The sequence below is a fragment of the Propithecus coquereli genome, unplaced genomic scaffold (genome assembly GCF_000956105.1).
Source record: "Propithecus coquereli isolate 6110/MARCELLA unplaced genomic scaffold, Pcoq_1.0 Scaffold14, whole genome shotgun sequence".
NCBI lineage: Eukaryota > Metazoa > Chordata > Mammalia > Primates > Indriidae > Propithecus > Propithecus coquereli.
In genome coordinates, this window is record NW_012138302.1 from 4,618,608 (window position 1) to 4,636,163 (window position 17,556).

The 17,556-nt window shown below is 39.9% G+C and overlaps 1 protein-coding gene across 1 annotated transcript in view; it reads right to left on the reverse strand.

Moving 5' to 3' along the window:
• The window catches only part of ROR1 (receptor tyrosine kinase-like orphan receptor 1), a 381,360-nt gene that overhangs the window by 21,299 nt on the left and 342,505 nt on the right, over positions 1-17,556 (reverse strand). The window contains exons 5-7 of the mRNA XM_012639398.1: positions 15,727-15,854; positions 13,263-13,580; positions 11,273-11,518 (exon numbers count right to left, since the gene is read on the reverse strand). Of these exons, the coding sequence (XP_012494852.1) occupies positions 11,273-11,518; positions 13,263-13,580; positions 15,727-15,854 (692 nt within the window). The remainder of the gene's footprint in view (positions 1-11,272; positions 11,519-13,262; positions 13,581-15,726; positions 15,855-17,556) is intronic.

The window sequence follows — 17,556 nt, forward strand, 5'->3', positions numbered from 1 at the left end:
AGGGCTCAATGTCTTTTTGCCAAGTGAAACAATCAAGCAGAACAATAGGTGGTCATGTGGGAAGTGACAGGAAACAAACTCAGGCCTGTTGTAAGTCTTCAATACAACGTGCTTCCTTCCCTACACAGCTCTCTGTATTTGGCCAGAAGGGGATTAAGTCTGACTCAAAAAACCTTCTATAAAAATATACTAATGAAAAATTAGTATTAGAAAACGAATATATCTGCTCAGCTCATTTTTAACATCCTAGCATTTCTATGCCTTATTTTAATCTGCAGGCACTTTGGTGTTATGTTGATTTTACATGTAGAGAAATTGAGGCTGCGAAAGGATAAATAATTCGTCAAAGCTAGAAAGTAGTAGAGTCTGGGTTGGAATGCAAGCCTGTCTACCTTCAATGCTTCTATGTGTTTTAAATCATATTACTAATCAAAAATTATCCTAAAATATTATATGGAATTGTTTTTCATCATTCTCTTTAAGATTCCAAGGTTCTCTTTCAATGAGGACTAATATCTGGTGGGGCTTATACTATTTAAAAAAATCACATGGAAACAAGGGAAATTATTCTTGCTATTCATTTTGAAGGAAAATGGATGCCTCCAGTGCATTGCAGAGAAAACTGGCTGAAAATTAGAAGGGCGAAGATTTTTAGTACTTAGGAATAACTGTTTAAAAGTTAAATGCACATATTAGTTAAATCAAGTTAAATACTTGGGATTTTTGAAACTAACAATTTAGTCCAGATCACATGATTAATTTCCTTTTAAAAATCAACAATTTGGTATCACGAGTCACATCTGACATTCCTATTTTATTTTTACGATGATATTCAATACTTTGATTAGTAATTAAATATAATAGAGAAAATACTACTTTCTTATCCTGAAGCTTAAAGCAAGGTAATCATGATTTCTTATTCAAGAGGTACTTTTTAGAAAGTGAAACATCATCTGGGATATGAGCTAAAACAAGAAAACACTCTCATTTTAAATATGGCAAAGGTGGGAGGAAATCTTATAGTGCCTTAGAATTCAAAGGAAATTAAACAAGTTCAAATTATGATCTTGTCTGAAAAATTTAAAAAAACATAGAAATCAAATAGGAATCACTACCATTTATTATTTGGAAACTATAAAATAAGGAGGTCTGCTGCAGATAGGGGCCCGCACCAGAGATATTTAAGCATATGCCTGGAAGCCAAAAGAGAGAGAGTGGTAATTAGACCTTCGGTTGGCATGCTGGGTCCAGGCATTCGCTCCTGGCTTCATGACGGAAATACTAAGCAGATGATCTATTGCCTTATATGTATCTCTAATGAATTCTTTAAAAAATGCTGAATAGGCTGTATACAGTGATTTAAATTTCTCTCTGCAGAAAACGACAATAAGTTAGGGGCAGTAACTCATTTGTGAGCATTTGGGAAACATGTTAGTAACCAGAATCCACATGAGTTTACTAAAAGTTTCTATAAACTCTCAGGGCTGCAGTTTTCCCCTTTATAAAAGAAAAGAGTTGGGCTAATCTGTTTTTTAATAATTAAAAAAGATTTATAAAAAACATAGAATTTACCATCTTAACCATTTTTAATTGTACAATTCAGTAATGTTAAGTATATTCATATTCATGTTGTTATGACACCAATCTCCAGAACGTTTTTATCTTGCAAAACTGAAACTCTACACCCATTGAATAACTCTTCATTTTCCCCCTTCCCCCAGCCCTGGCAACCACCATTCTACTTCCTGTTTTTATGAATTTGAATCTTTTAGATAACTTATACAGGTGGATTATACAGTATATGTCATTCTGTGACAGCTTATTTCACTTAGCATAATGTCTTCAAGGTTCCTCATGTTGCAGCATGTGACAGAATTTCCTTCTTTTTAAAGACTGAATAATATTCCATTGTATGTATATACCATTTTGTCTTTATTCATTCATCCTTAAATGGATATTTGGGATGCTTCCACCTTGTGGCTATTGTGAATAATTCTGTAATGAACATGGGTGTGCAAATATCTCTTTGAGACTCTGCTTTCAGTTCTTTGGGATAAATACTCAGAAGTGGGATTGCTGGATCACATAATTCTATTTTTAATTTTTTGAGAAATTTCCCTACTGGTTTCCATAGCAGCTGTACGATTTTACATCCTCACGACAGTGCACAATGGTTTCAATTTCTCCACATCTTCACTAACCCTTGCTATTTTCTATTTTTTTGATAGTGGCCATCCTAATGGGTGTGAAGTAGTATTCTTTTGCGGTTTTGATTTGCATTTCTCTAATTTTTAGTGATGTTGAGCATCTTTTCATACTCTCTTTGGCCATTTGTATATCTTCTTCAGAGAAATGTTTATTCAAGTCCTTTGCCCACTTTTTAATCAGGCTAATCTTTATGAGTCAAAATTTAATAGGTTGTATAAAATTAAATCTTTCATTTTTGATGGGGTTATTCTAGAGTCATAGACCAAGCACATTTAAACTTTAGCAAAACATTTGATCAAGTGACTCATGATATTCTTATGGACAAGATGGAGGGCTGGATGATAGTATGATTAGATGGATTTGTAATTCACCATATGCCTTTACTTAATAACCAGCAAATCACTATCAAATTATCTCTCTGCTTGGGAGAAGCTGCTTGTTCAACATTATCACCAATGATGACATGTTTAGCAAACCTGAAAATGGCTTGAATCTAGGAAAGATACCTGTTAAGCTACACAATAAAACTTTAGGGGATCATATACAATAGGCTAAAATAATGAACCCAAACCAGTAATTTGAAGTTTTACAAATAAATATAACTTTCAGTTAGGTAAAAGACCTTGCTCATAAAATCCATGATTAGAGAAACCTCCTAAATAATTATTAATATAACCAAAAAAAAAAAAGAATACTAAGAAATTTTAGTGGAAACTTGAAGGCTCCATCGGACTCAGCAACAGCATGATAAAATTGTTCCACAAATTTCATATATGGTGCTTAGAGCAACGTAATAGCCTTCATTGGCAATACTGAGTAATGATCAAGAACATCATTGTCCTCTTCTATCTGCTCTGGTTAAAAAACACTGAAAGGTGTCTTCCATTCTAAGTGCCACATATTAAAGAAGGCTTTTGAAAGAGTAAGAAACATCCAGAGGAGGAGGAGGATGGGTAAGAAAAAGTAGGAGGAGGTATGTGCTCTTTAGACCAAAGAGAAAACCAAGTGAAGGATGTGATAGATGTCTTCAAATTCATGTGAGAAATTACCCAGATGTTAACAACTGGACCTAGTCCGTAGACTTGTTATTTACTAGTGTTTTTAAAAATTTTAATTAGTAATCAACATTAGAAAAAAAATCAGATTTCACATACAAGTTTTGGTTTCTAGCTTATAAATGCAGAACTTCTGAGCAGTGGGAACCACTTGGTAACCACTTGGTAACCACTTTGGAGTGGAAAGATTTCCCTGTCTCTGGAGATGTCTGGCAATGTCCAAGCAGAGGTTGGATGAGTTCTATGGTTACTCCTAAGTTTCTCTGATTTTATAAACTGAGTTAAAATAACTTATTTAGTTGTTGACATAACTTATTTAGGCCTCTACTGAACTTTTGACTCCTTCAAAGCAATTTAAAGTCAGTGATGACATTTTCCCTGAGTGTCCTCAGCCCACTAGATGCAGTTTCATACCCCCCAACCCCACTTTTTTTTTTTTAAACTCAGCTTCTTGCTGAAGCGGACCTCTATGGACAGTATCAATGGGTACCTTTGATCTCTGGCTTCTAGTTAGGTTCAGCCAATAGGAGTCATTGGTAGGAGATGGAGGGCAAGAAAAGAGTATTACGTATTTGTTCCTCTGGCTTCCTCCTTGCTGGGTTGGCAAGGGTTGACTGTATCCCTCTACCAAAGGCCACAGCATGCACTGGACAGCCCTCTCTTCAACCCTATACTCTACAGGGTAAGGTAACCGATCTAGGATGGTAATACTTCCCATGCCTGCTAGCCCCTGGTCTTGCACTTTTTCTTATGGGTTTCCCCTAATTCTGCCAACACCTTTCTAAGTAATTTCTTTATAAAATTCCTTTTAGTTAGTCCGTTTGCTTGTGCCATTTGTTTCCTGCCAAAACTTTGACTGTAAAAAAACTTTGTTGCAAAGCCAATAGCAACAATCATTGTGGTATTATAACAGAATTCTGTCAGCAAAGGGTTAAGATGCCAATGAGCACTTCTTACTGGCATGGTGGTGACCCCAAAGAGTTAAGAACTTTCAAAAGAGCAGCTAGAGCAGCTTACACACTGGGTAAATGACTCAATATATACTGGGGACAATAAAAAAAAACACTTCGAGAGAAAATTATTTTATGGTTAAAAATGTTTATGGAACATGACTTAGCTATAAGTTTTGGGTCACTATTGTTCTTTACTTTGTCAAAAATGTATAAAGACTAGAAACTAAAGTACATCTTAAAAATCTCTGTAGCATAAAAATAACTCTTCCGGTAAGCTTCAAACTACACAAAGCAGTGCTCTATTCCTTCCTCTTTCACCCCTCCCCACCGTCCAATTCACTGTAATGTTCAATTTCAGTTTGAAGAAATGGCTGAAAGACAAATTGCCTTACAAGAGGTCTTCTATGAAACATGGGAGAAGGCTGCTGACAGAGTGAGTTAAAAGCTGCAGTGTTTGCAATCTGGAAAACATCTGCCTTGCCCTGAACTGTAAACCACCACGTTGCAGAAAATGGTTTGTGACAAAGCAGAGCCCAAGGCAGGTGTTTGTAAGGTTATGGGACAAGTCAGGGCTATTCAGGCACAAAACTGGGCAATGTGCCCTTTGGCAAATTGTTGCAAGCCAAGGACTTAAAAGAAAATACAAAAGCAATAGGCCAGGTATGAAAACTCCAAATGGAGCCAAATAGTTCACTACTTCTCTTATCAAGGGGTACTTTTTGGTGAAGCTGGTTTAGGAGTAAAAACAACGTGCTGCTTGGAAGTTCTGTTTGCTTGGTAGAGGGAGAAATCTTTACTTAGAGAAGAAATAGATGCCCTGGCATGCCTTGGCCCTTAGGACTTGGTCAAGAGTAAAATAAAACACCAATACGATTGGGAGATTGGGATTCTGCCTCCCCATACAAATCAGGAAAGAAACAAATAGGGGATCTTAATTAGTGGGAAAGAGAGAAAGAACATAAGTCACTTGGTAGAATACAGCCAAAGTAAAATAGCCAGATCATTGCAAAAGGAGCTCCCAGAGAAATCAACAGTTCCCACAGCTACACCCCAGAGCTGTGTAGAAAAGGAATGATACTACAGTGAAATGGTGACTCTGGGAGGTGCACCTAGTAGTCAGTTGGAAAGAACTTAGACAACATGCTTCTTTTTCAATTTAGTGTCCACCCCATCCAAGATATTTAATTTGGAACGTGGCCACAGTGACTAGAGGTGAAGGCATAGTGAATGAAGCTTTGCAGGCAGGATCTCAGAGAAGATGGCCAACTTGGAAGACTGGAGACCTTTGGCTGCCAGGAAGGGAGGAGACGGGACTTAACGGGAGAAAGGCAAATCCCGTGAGACCTGGGTACAGCTGCTGGGAGAGCTAGTCCACATGAGGGCTGAGTCTAAGTGGACCACCCTGGGGTCTCTCAGAGTAGATGTCTTTGTGGCTAGGGGCACCATTCCTGTATCCCTGGAGCTGTACGTAAGAAAACCAACGGACAGCATCCCAAAGACCCAGAAAGTTCATAGTGACCAGGGGGAAAGGGAAAATGATAAAGGAATGTTTACTCTTCTGAAATAATCTAGAATCTGTTCTTTAAGCAGTTATGGCATAGTAGACAAAGGACTGGATCTGAAGTCCTATGGACATGGGTTGAATCTTGGCTTCAGTAGAAACAACAATGTCTCAGTTTCTCCATCAGCAAAATGAAGATGATGCCTTTATCTTGTGGTTATTGTGAGGATTAAGTTAATTAATTCAACACATTTTATTGAGCACCAACTAAGTCCTAGGCAAGATGCTGGTGTAAAGAACTTAGCATAGTATTCAACAACCACCAGTCATCATTAAAATGCAAAGCACGTAATAGCAGACGTAAATGTTGGAAACCATATGACAGTACTTAATGCGATTCACGTTTTTCCCATCTGATTCTTTCACTAGATTGTAAGCTACACAAGGTTATGGCTTGATCTAGTTTGTTCACAGAGTCTGAAACTCAACATATTGAGTAGAAGCTCAACATATATTGGTTTCTGTGAATGTAGGAATATATCATTAACCATTCTAATTGTTATTAATAGATGCCTGGGACACAAAAGGCATAAGGACAGACAGGCAAAAGAAAAGACAGGAAGGATGAGAGGTCAGGTCTTGCTCAAACTATCTTTTGTATCTTTTGTCCTTTTCTTCACTTTCTCCAAGCACTTTCTGGGTGTAGGCATACTGTCCTAGCCAAGCCAATTCCCAGCATTCACAACAGCCGTATTTGGTTGTACTTAATTTTATGTTCTGCTCTAGAGTCAAAATTCACAGATAAAACAATCTGCAGCAGACTGTTCTCAAGTGCCTTTATTATAGAAAGTATAACAAACATTCACATTTTCTATTTAATTAGGCCTATACTTCTTTTAGCCTTACTTACGTAAAACTAAAACAAAGTTATCAGTAGGAAAATGAGAAATCCATGGAGATTTTGAAAATTTCCTTAACTTTGACTTAACAAAAGAATGCAAGACTATTCCTATGAGACACCATCTCATTTGGGATGGAGAAGAAGGACTAATTCATTTTAAATCTGCCCCACTAGCTTACAACTCATTGTAAGATGTAAAGTTATTCTTAATATGTATCTATCTATCTACCTCCACACACACAAACACATATACAGTTAGACACATACATAAATCATAGCTTAAAAGGCTGGCTATAGGTGTGTGTCCTAGGTCCACTTCTTATTAACCATGTGACCTTGCCACATGTTATTTAACCTCTCTAAGTCTCAGTTTTCTTTCTTGGGTATAATAAAACCCTACTCATAAGGGTATAGAACTATTTATACATGAGATAATGCATAAAAGTCCCTTAGCATAGTTTTTGGCTCATTGGAAGCACACAATAAATGGTAATTACTTTTTAATGTTATTGTTATTCTATAGTTTGCAATTGTATAGTATAGAAAAGAATTCCTCAACCCTGGCACTTTGGACAATTTGGACTGGATAATTATTTGTGTGGGCTGTTCTGGGCAGTGCAGGGTGTTTAGTGGCATCCCTGACCTCTACCCAACAGATGCCAGTAGCATCCCCAACCCCACCCAGCTGTGATAACCAAAATATCTCCAGCATTCGCAGATGTTCCCTGGAAGGCAAAATTGTCCCTGGTTGAGAACCACTGGTGTAGAACCAAGAGCAGTGGTTCTAGACATAGGAGACCTGGTTCCTATGGACTAATTTGTGATCTTAGGTAACTCTTCTCACTTCTCTGGGCCTTGGCTTTCTCATATGGTAAAACAGGGCTGGAAATTCCTGGTTTATCTTTTATGGTTTTTGTGAGGATGTAGTGAGAAAAGAAAACCCTAATGTACTAAAGAAGTTATAAAAGTAGGGTTTCATTATGATTATTTTGTTAGAGGTAGGCTGTTGAGGGGCAGTTATGGGAAGTCTTGCCTCCAACAGGGGTTAATGCTGACCTGCTCGCTTCTAGGATTCTTATACTCGGGAGCTACTGGCCCCTCAGCAGCTTCTTATTGTCACATGTCAAGGCTTCCCTGTTCCTTTAATGGATGTATTTGTGGCTTGGCTTGAAGAATTTGAGAGGAACTATTTTCTTCCTAAGTAAAATGAAAATTTTCTCTTTAAGAAATTCTAGGTGGTAAAAACTGCCTTGTCATCTCTAAATTTAACTTTCATCTAAATTTGTCTCTCATATGACTAGAATTAACCAGTCCTCAGAATTTTAACTGTAGCCTCTGCAGATATATTCAGGAAAGAAATACTCTGGGGGCTTTCAACATCACTGTACTGATTAACACTATAATAATATGCTGAGGAATACTAGGATAGATTTCTTCACCAGCACGGGAACATTTTTTGATGTCATATCCTATAATGGGAATCAGCCTGGTGGAGGTTGAGCTTATTGTTGTTCTTGTATTTATTTCTGAAAAAAATCTTTAAATAGGAGAGAGCACAGTGTCTGGTAAAAGGGTATGAGCTTACAGTGTGGTCAGAGCTGTGTGTAGACAGGTGAGAGTTCAAGGTCCAACCGTATCAATTGTTGGCTGTGTGATTTAGACAAGTCCTTTAGCCCTTCTGAACCTCAGTAAAATATGTAGATGTAAGTGATCTCTCCCTTTCTACACGGTCCGAAAGACCTTTCAAGAGTTTCTTTCATTCCTCAGAGTGTGTACTTGATCTGGATGCCTCAGCAAGACCATTGAAATGAAAACCAATACTTTTTATGTATAATTTATAGGCTTCACTTAAATTAATTGTAGTAGAGCTTGAATCCTTGAATCAGATTATCAACATATCTTCCAGCTTATGGGCATATTACCTCTCCACTTCTGATGGGCATTAGTTGGAAATTAAGATTTTACTTCATAATTTGTTCTTTATCCTGCATATGAAGGTATTTTAAAGCCCAGCAACACAAAAGAGGTAAGGCCATTTTTCTCAAACTTGGCATGTTCAACCATTCATAATACTAAGAAAAGACACTATGATAACAGGTAACAGCTAAGAATGAAATCATAGAATAATTATTTCTCAAGTTTTCAGTAGGGTTCTTTTTAATATTTTTAGTACTTTCTCTTGTGGACCTCTTTGGCGTCTTTTAGCTCTTCCCCTTCCTTGTTCCGCAACATTTGTGCTAACTTCTGTTGTATTGTACATACTGTATTGTAACTGACATACATCAAAAATCCCATTTTACTCCCCATTTAACCCCCCTACTCCACAGGGGGCTCTCAAACAATATTTGCTGAGTTGTGAGCAAGCATCCCTCTTACATATGTTCAGTATATATAATAATTTTAATAGATTTCTCTTCATATATTGATTATATAATAATTATAATAGATAATATTTATTGAACATTTACTATGTTCAGACATCATAGGGTTTTTCAGTTAACAACTCATTTGTTCTCACAATAAACCCTGGGTGTACATCATTACTGTCTCCACTTTACTGATGAGAAAAATGAGATTAGGAGGGCTAAGAACACAGCTATTTCATTGAAGAACTGAGATTCAAACCCAGGCACTTAAATGTGAGAACCCATGCCCTTAACTACCATGGTAAATTGCTCTTACTACAAACTACATATTGATTGTTTACTTGATGTTGCTTTTAAGCAGATTCATTTTGTTTTCTCTTAGAAGAGAGAGTATGCTTAGTGTAAAACCAGACTTGGGAATCAGGCTGACCTGAGTTCTAATCATGATAGCTGGGTGTCCTTGGGCAAACTGCTTAATTCTTACTGAGTCTCAGTTTCCCTATGCATAAAATGGGGATGATAGAGGCTGGATATGAAGACTAAATGAGGTGACAGAGATAGGATATTTCACATGGGATGTGGCACATAGTAGCCACTCAGGTAAGTAGCTGTTACATTAGAACTAGAGGCTATTGAGCCTGACCACTGAGCCTAAAGTCAGCTTCTGCTGTTCTGAACTAACATTTCCTTTTCTCTCATCAACCAGGTATGTTCTTCTTCCCTTTGGATCTCATGGCTTTAAGTGCTGTCTGTATGCTGACATTTCCCAAATGTCTATTGCATCCCAGACCTTGACCCTGAAATTCAGTCTCTGATAGCCAACTGCCTCCTCAGTATCTCTTTTCGGATTTCGAAAAGGCATCTCAAACTCAGCATGAACAGAAGCAAACTCCTGATTCCAGCTCCCACCGCACTGGCCCCTCCTATTGTTTTCTCCATCTCAGCAAGAGGCAATCCCTTTGAGAAGCTCTGGAGCTGCTCCTGAGTCCCACCTTCTTTGGTCCATTGGGGAGCCCCATCATCTCCAATTTCAAAATATGTCCAGAATTCGCCCACCTGTCATGCCTTCCTCCACTCCTCCTCCTGGCAAGACCTCTGTATCTCTCCCCTGGATTATCGCAGAAGCTTCCCAAATGGTCTCCTTGCTTCTGTTCTTGCATCCTTTCTACAGTCTAGTCTCAACCGAGCAGCCAGAGTGATTCTTTGGACATGTAAGTCAGATCACGCCACTCTTCTGTTCAAAACACTCTCATACTTTTCCAGCTTGCTCAGGGTAAAAGCTTAAGTGATTGGGTCCTGTTGCTTTTCTGACCTAATCTTCTACTCTCCCTCTTGCTCACTCTGCTCCAGTCCAGTGGCTTCTGCTCCTTTGTGGATGTGCTATGCCTTCTCCCTGCTTAGGGTCCCTGCCATCTCCCCATGCCCGGATGAGTAAGTACTTGGCACCTAGTAGGTACTCAACAAATATTGTTGGATGAGTGGCTTGGCTAATTATCTAGTAAAAGACTTGTGTTATGTGAGTGCCCCGTTACTTCTTCTTGGCCCCCCACTCTCCACCCTGTAGCTTTTTCTATGGCTTTCCCGGCAGTGACATCCTGACTCTCTCGCTATGCCTGAGAAACCCACTTGACATTATCTATGAGAACTAGGATCAAGAAGATGAATCAGTTCCAAAATAGCTCCAAACTCCAGGTTTCCCCAACATTTTCATTCTCCTTCTCCTACCCTCCAAACATTTTCTAGAAAAAGGAACAAATTGACTCAGGAATTCCATTTTCTTTCAAGACACCTATGTACTTCTTCTGTAGTATTAATGGAGGAGACAAAGGACCCAGTTTATCCAAGCTTGCCCTGGGTGACTGAGTAATGCCTGTAGATCCATCCTGCCTGTAGATCCCTTCTCAAGGATGCACGGAAAACAGTTCTTTTCCTGCTTCTAATACCTGTTGTGCTAAAAAGGTACATCTGGACACAGACCATCTTTCTCAATAGGAATGACTGCGATATATTGCCCCACCTGTGCCTCTGCAGAGCTGGGTCCCTGTGATATCCCCTAGAGCAAGGGTGGTAGGTATAAAAGCAGTTTATCCCTTGACAGTGTGTGTTGGTACCTTCCAAGGTGTTTTATGTAGGAATAGCAAGGATTATCCACCCTGGAAATGGTTTGCGATCAAGTGAACACTATCATTCTTCTTTGTCCCCCTTAAAGGATTCTCCCAAATGACGGTGATGGGTTAGGGATCTTTTAAAGGTGATCGAATACATTGGGGGAAATGACTTCTATTTACCACATGCTGGGATGTCACACAGATCGGACTTAAAGTTTTCATCCAAGGTAAAGCACCAGGGAGCTTCCTTCTGATTCCCTGGGTTGCGGCAGTAGGAATGGCCTCCGTTCAGCTCTGGGAAACGCAGGGCGGTGAAGGTGTGCGTGTGGGGGTACTGGGAATTCCACGGCTGGCACTGTCGCCCTGATTTGGTCACGCTGACGGTCCCCCGGTAGTCCACGCCTGTGCTGTTATAGCACTTGTGATCTGAAAAACACACACAAAAAGCCCAGACCGTTAGAAAGGAACAGAGGAGAAGCCGGAGCTCCCAGCCAGCAGTTTCCGAAGGGGAGGGCAGGTAATTAACCTCGTGGCCAAGGCTTCCTTGCTGGTCAGGGGCCACGAAGGGCAGTCTCCCTGCTTGCCGGGCTCGGACCCAAGGCCTGCCTTGCAGTTACATTCCTGGAAGGATTTAAAGCTTATGCTTCAGGAAAAAAAAAATCGGTTTTCCACAAGCATTTTTAACATCGAACACAGAAGAAATCAGAACCGGGGTGGGACCTGGGGGCACAGGAGTAATTTCCTAGTGAATGGTTCAAGGAAGGTTCAAGCCAAACTTTTCCTTCCACTCCGATTGATGGCCTTAGACGTGAATCATGTGATAAAGAATCTAGTTGGTAATTCATAGCCAATGTTATACGGGGCTGTGAGTTTGGGGTTTCTATCAGGAGTCGGGGGTCTCTCTGCGCTGATGGAGTGGACACCCCTGAGAAGCAGCCCTCGCATGTGACCACAGGGGCTGTAACTTAAAAACACTGCAGAATCTATTGGGTTGAACTAAAGGAGTCGGGAGGGGTAATGATAATAGTAATAATGATGCTACTGAGCACTTACTATGTGCTAAGCACAGTTCTAAGCATTTTAGATGCATTAATTTATGTAAATAAAATAGTATTAACTACCAAAAGAAACTAAAAAATTGCTGGTGAGATTAATTCTAGATGAAAGGTAAATTGACAGAGGAATAGTCTTTTGTCTGGCAGTGTTGAGAGTGTAGAGGACAGAGGCAAATCCATATATATATATATTTTTTTCATTTCAGCATATTGTGGAGGTACAGATGTCCAGGCAAACCCATATATATATATATTTTTTTCATTTCAGCATATTGTGGAGGTACAGATGTCCAGGCAAACCCATATATTTTTTAAATTGTGGTGCAATGCACACACTATAAAATTTACTATTAGTGCATTTTGTACATTCACAATGTTGTGCAACCTTCACTACTATTAGGATCTAAAACACATATATCACCCCAAAAGGAAAGCCCATATCCATTAGGCGGTCACTCCTCACTACCCCTGGGAATGACTAATTTGCTTTCTGTCTCTATGGATTTGTCTATTCTATGCATTTCATGTAAATGGAATCATATAATGGTGTCTGGCTTCTTTTACTCAGTATAATGTTTTCAAGGTTCATCAGATCACAGCATGTATCTGTACTTCCTTCCTTTTTTATGGATAAATAATATTTCATTGTGCAGCTATACCACGATTTGTTTACCCACCTATCCACTGACAGACATTCGGGTTGCTTCCACCTTTTGGCCACTGCGAATAGTGTCGTTATAAACATCCTCATAGGAGTTTTTGTTTGAACACCTGTTTTCAATTCTTTTGATAATATACTCAGGAGTAGAACTTCTGGGTCAAATAGCAATTCTGTATTTAAGTTATTGAGAAACCAGCCCCCACATTTTTAAGTTATTGTCTTCATGAAGCTTCTTGAAGATAATTATACGTAATCCACTGCTGGATGCTCAGGCACGGTATTTAGCCCACTGGAAGGTAATCCAACCAACAGTGTGAATAATTAGGGTGGGTCAACGTCTGGTTCTCACTGTGCCATAGAGTTGGTGGCCCTTAGAACAGCACAGATCAGGGTTACCACTTACTTTTAAAAAAAGTTTTAATAGCAGCCCATTCTAGTGACGGCAACCACTTACTTTTATTTATAGGATCGGCCATGGGGATTCCTATCCGGATGCAGTTTGCAGCTTCTGGGCTCTCTGGCTGCGGAAGATCTTCACAGTTTGGCAGCTTCAGCCTCATCAGAATCATGGGATTCGATCTTGCAAAAATGTATTCTGTCTGACACAGGACGTTTTCCAGGATTTCACATTCATCGCGACACAAGTCTCGGGGCTTTGGGACCGACGAGGTTTCGTCGCAGTATGGGAAGGCATAGTGGCACAGGGACGGAATGGCGAACTGAGAACACTTATCCGATAAGTGACTGGAAGTGCCGATCATGGTGAAGGCAGCTGAAAAACAAACACAATTATTAACTCCCAGAGGCCAGGGTTTATCTTCCCCGGTTATCTAGTCACCGGATATCAGATATAAACACAGGCGGGGAGGAATCTGCCGTGCTGAGACGGACAAGGCCAAGGGAAGGAGATTCTTTTCAGATGTCTAAGCAGCTTACTTTCACTGGCTTGAAAAAAATCATTTTGACTACAAAGTTAAAAAAACAGGATTAAATTACATATGTACTGTTTCCTAATAAAAAAATTAATTAGGTTAAAGTACAATATATTTTTCATTTTTTACTACAAAGCAATAGAACGTCGTGTTTCATCTGGTATTTTTTATTACTTTTGTGAAACTTCCAAAACATTTGACAGCTGCGAGGCAGAACTTGCTTTATTTGGTGGCAGGGGCTGAGCACAGGATTTAGTTCTGTGTCTTGCCGGGTGGCAAGAGCGGCTAGAGGACTTTGGGGTAATTTGATTAATTTCTTCGTGGCTTGAATATTTTCTACTCCATCTTCGGAACATGAGGCAGCTCACCTGGAGGTTCTCAAAGAGCACACTGCAATTGTTCCAGTGTGTGTCACAGAATATCAGTGGTCCCTTAGATTAAGTTCTTATCCAGTAGGGCATCCACGTACAGAAAGGGCACTAGCCTACCTTTGAATACCTCCCTCCATGGACAAGGAGCTATACCTCACAAGGCAGCCCATGAGGCTGTTGATAAACTGTTTCTCAAAGTACATTCCTCAGAACATTAACCCTGTGCAATATCAGCAGTGTTTGAGAAATTGGGATTACACAGTCAAACAAGTTTGGGAAATGTTGAGTTAAACAAACCTAAATGGATTTTTTTTGGTAAAAAAACTGTATACTGTATACCAGTAAGATGATGCCCACTGAAAATCTCTAAGAGAGAATTATTATAAATGGGTTACCAAATATTTATGTCAAAATTCCCATTTATTTTTATAAATACTTAGTAAAAAGTATATTAAAACATTCTTATATTAGGTTAAAATGTGCCTTCCACAGCTCCTCCCTGTCAATCTGCCTCCCAGTCTCTGGAATTTGAGTCCTCTTTCTCTTGAAAGCCTGAGGGCTTCAGCAAACAGCAAATACATCTTCCTACAGTGGCTTCTCCTGGTTAAATATCACTTAGCTCCTCTCAGCTCCTCATGTTCCTCGTAGGACACAGTTTCTGACTTTTTTTGCTGTTCTATGTTCCTTCCTTTGGTTTGCTCTGGCCTCTCCTAAATTCCAGAGCTGTCCTACAGGACAACAGCTACCTTTCGATTTCAGATAAACATTTGGGACATACTTATACTAAACAATTATCTGCTGTTTATCTGAAACTCAAATGTAACTGGGTATCCTGTATTTTTACTCGCTAGGTCTGGCAACTTCATCAGACGCTCATGCAGGCAGTTTGAATGGATTGCCAAAGGCACTTGGCACATAGGCGTAATAACTACGCTAACGGGAGGGGCACAGGGCTGCAGCAGCCACCAGAACTGGGTGTGCAAAATCATACAAGGTGACCTACACTCTCCCAACTCGTGTGCTAGAAAGTGCTTCACTACTCGATTTCCATCAAAAGGATACGTTCAATGAAGAAACATGATGGGTAAAATATTGAACGCTTAAGCAGAAAGAGACCTATGGTCATCTTGTCTCATCACTCCTGTCACAGGGGAAGAAAGAGACTTTCCTAGAGAGTAAGCAGTTTCTCCAAAGTCACTGTAATGACAGTTCTCGGATTAGTGTCCAGAATTCTAAACTCTAAATTCATTCCTTTTCAGTCTGCATCATGTTGCTTCTCGACAGTAAGCTCTGTGAGGGCAGGGACATACCTGGCTTATTCACTACACCATCATCTCCCCAGTTCCTGGCACGCAGAAAGCACTCAGTAATATTTATTGGGTGTTTGAATGAATGTGAGACTTCTCAAAGCTTCCTTTTCCTCGAAGAGTAACCTTCAATAAATTATTTTAATGTAAATTCCAGAGCACAGAGATCATGTCTCATGCTTCTTTATGGTCCTGATCCCAATCCCCATGCCTGGCCTAACGCTTTGTCGAGAAGGGAACTCAATAAAGCTTTTGGTGAGGAAAACACTTATTCAAGGGATGAATAGAATTTCACTGGTGTGACCTACCTGTGATCTGATTTTCTATTTCCCCTTGCATGTGCAAAGACTCCATATAGACGGTGCGGTTGCCAATAAATCTCGCACATGCGATCCCTCTGTATGGCTGACAGAATCCGTCTTCTTCATACTCATCTCTAAAAACGAAGCACAGACATGAGCTGATGCGCCACATCCACACAGTACACTGTTGTCTCTGACTGCACGATGCCCCCAATAGTCACTAGGGGGCATAGTCGGGCACAGTATACTAAAGACTGGGCTAAGGAATGGGGCTTTTGCTCAATTCTTTTAAAACATCACTTAAAACATCTGTTGGTCACGTTGGTCAAGTTTCCTACACCTCCAGAAAATCATCCTAAAGCACAAAATCATCCTTAAATATGGGAGAGAATGCTTTTTATTTTCGCAGCTGGTGGTGCGCTGGAAGATGATGTAGTTATAATAGTTAAGAGGAAATGAGTTGGAAATCTGGGCACATGTTCTACAGTTTTTTGTTTTTTAAGGACAGATTATTTCTGCTTCATTTGCTACAAAGGTGTGGGTGCATTAGCCGCAAGATCCACTCCAACTGACATTTCAATTAGGGGGCTCCCCAGGGTAAGAAGTGGGGTGCATCTGGAAAGAAACCCGAGGGCAGCCCAGCTATGTGGCTCCTCACTGCTTAAGATGCATCATCTCCGTGCTGCACGAAGAGGGCCAGGGCAAACCATGGGCTGGAGAATTCGAAATGAGTCTCTAAATCCAGGGAGATCTAGAAAATGTCCATGGAGACTTTGCTTTCATGCTTCCCTAAATTTTTTTTTAAATAGTCTTATTAAAATCTTGCCGCCTCAAAATTATAATAATTCAAAAAAGGGGGTGCTAGTAGATTTTATCTTGAAGACAGAGGGACACCAGAAAGTGACATAATTAGCGACAGTGTGGCAAGCGAAGGGGCTGGAGATCAAAGGCTGGAGCTGAGGACCCAAGCTGGTAGGTTCAGCTTGACCGGACAGAGGCCGTACAGGGCTCTTCCAGGGCTTAGCTGCCCTCCGCGTTCATGGGCTGACCTCGACCCTGGATCCCCCCCCTCAATACATTATCTCAACAAAATATTGTTTTCCCTCCTTGGTTTCTTCTCAGCTAAAATACCTTAGAGCAAAAGTCAGGAGAACAAAATTCACTTACTGGGTTCAACATTTGGGCATCCCTAGGCAAGCTGTCAGAGCCCTGAGCCATGGTTTTGTTATTTACAAGATGGAGATGATAATTGACCTCTCCACCCAACGAGTGAAAGTCATGACAATTCCATCACATAATGTAAAAGCTTTTTTGAACTGTGGAGATAATACATAGTTATTCTCAAAGTATCTACAGTTATGAAGGAGGGCATTTATTTGTAAAATGGACTGTGGTCTGACTGTGGTGTTGCACTTCCCCACTTCGGGGGTTTGTGTAGGAGTCCAGAAAGCCAGTATGGCAGCACACCAAGTGAAAAAGAAATCCGACAGGATGCTTGTTTTCTGCTGCTTTCTACTCCTCATTAATTAAAACAGTCCTTTTGAAGGTGGAGATGGGCGAAGTATCTTCGATTTGGTCCCCAAAATAGTTTGTATTGCAAAGCTTTTAAAAACTTAAACGTTAAGTACACATACAAATGAATATATCATATACCTGACATGAAGACATTGAAATTTTAATGTTGCACAATCCTGCTAGCACTCCACATGTTTACTTTCATAAATCCTAGAGTAATGCTGAAGCCTTTTTGGCTTAAATTTTACTTGGGTTGTAAAATTAACCCAACTTTTATTGGGTAACTAATACCATAAACCTATGGGGAGAAAGAAGGTTTTC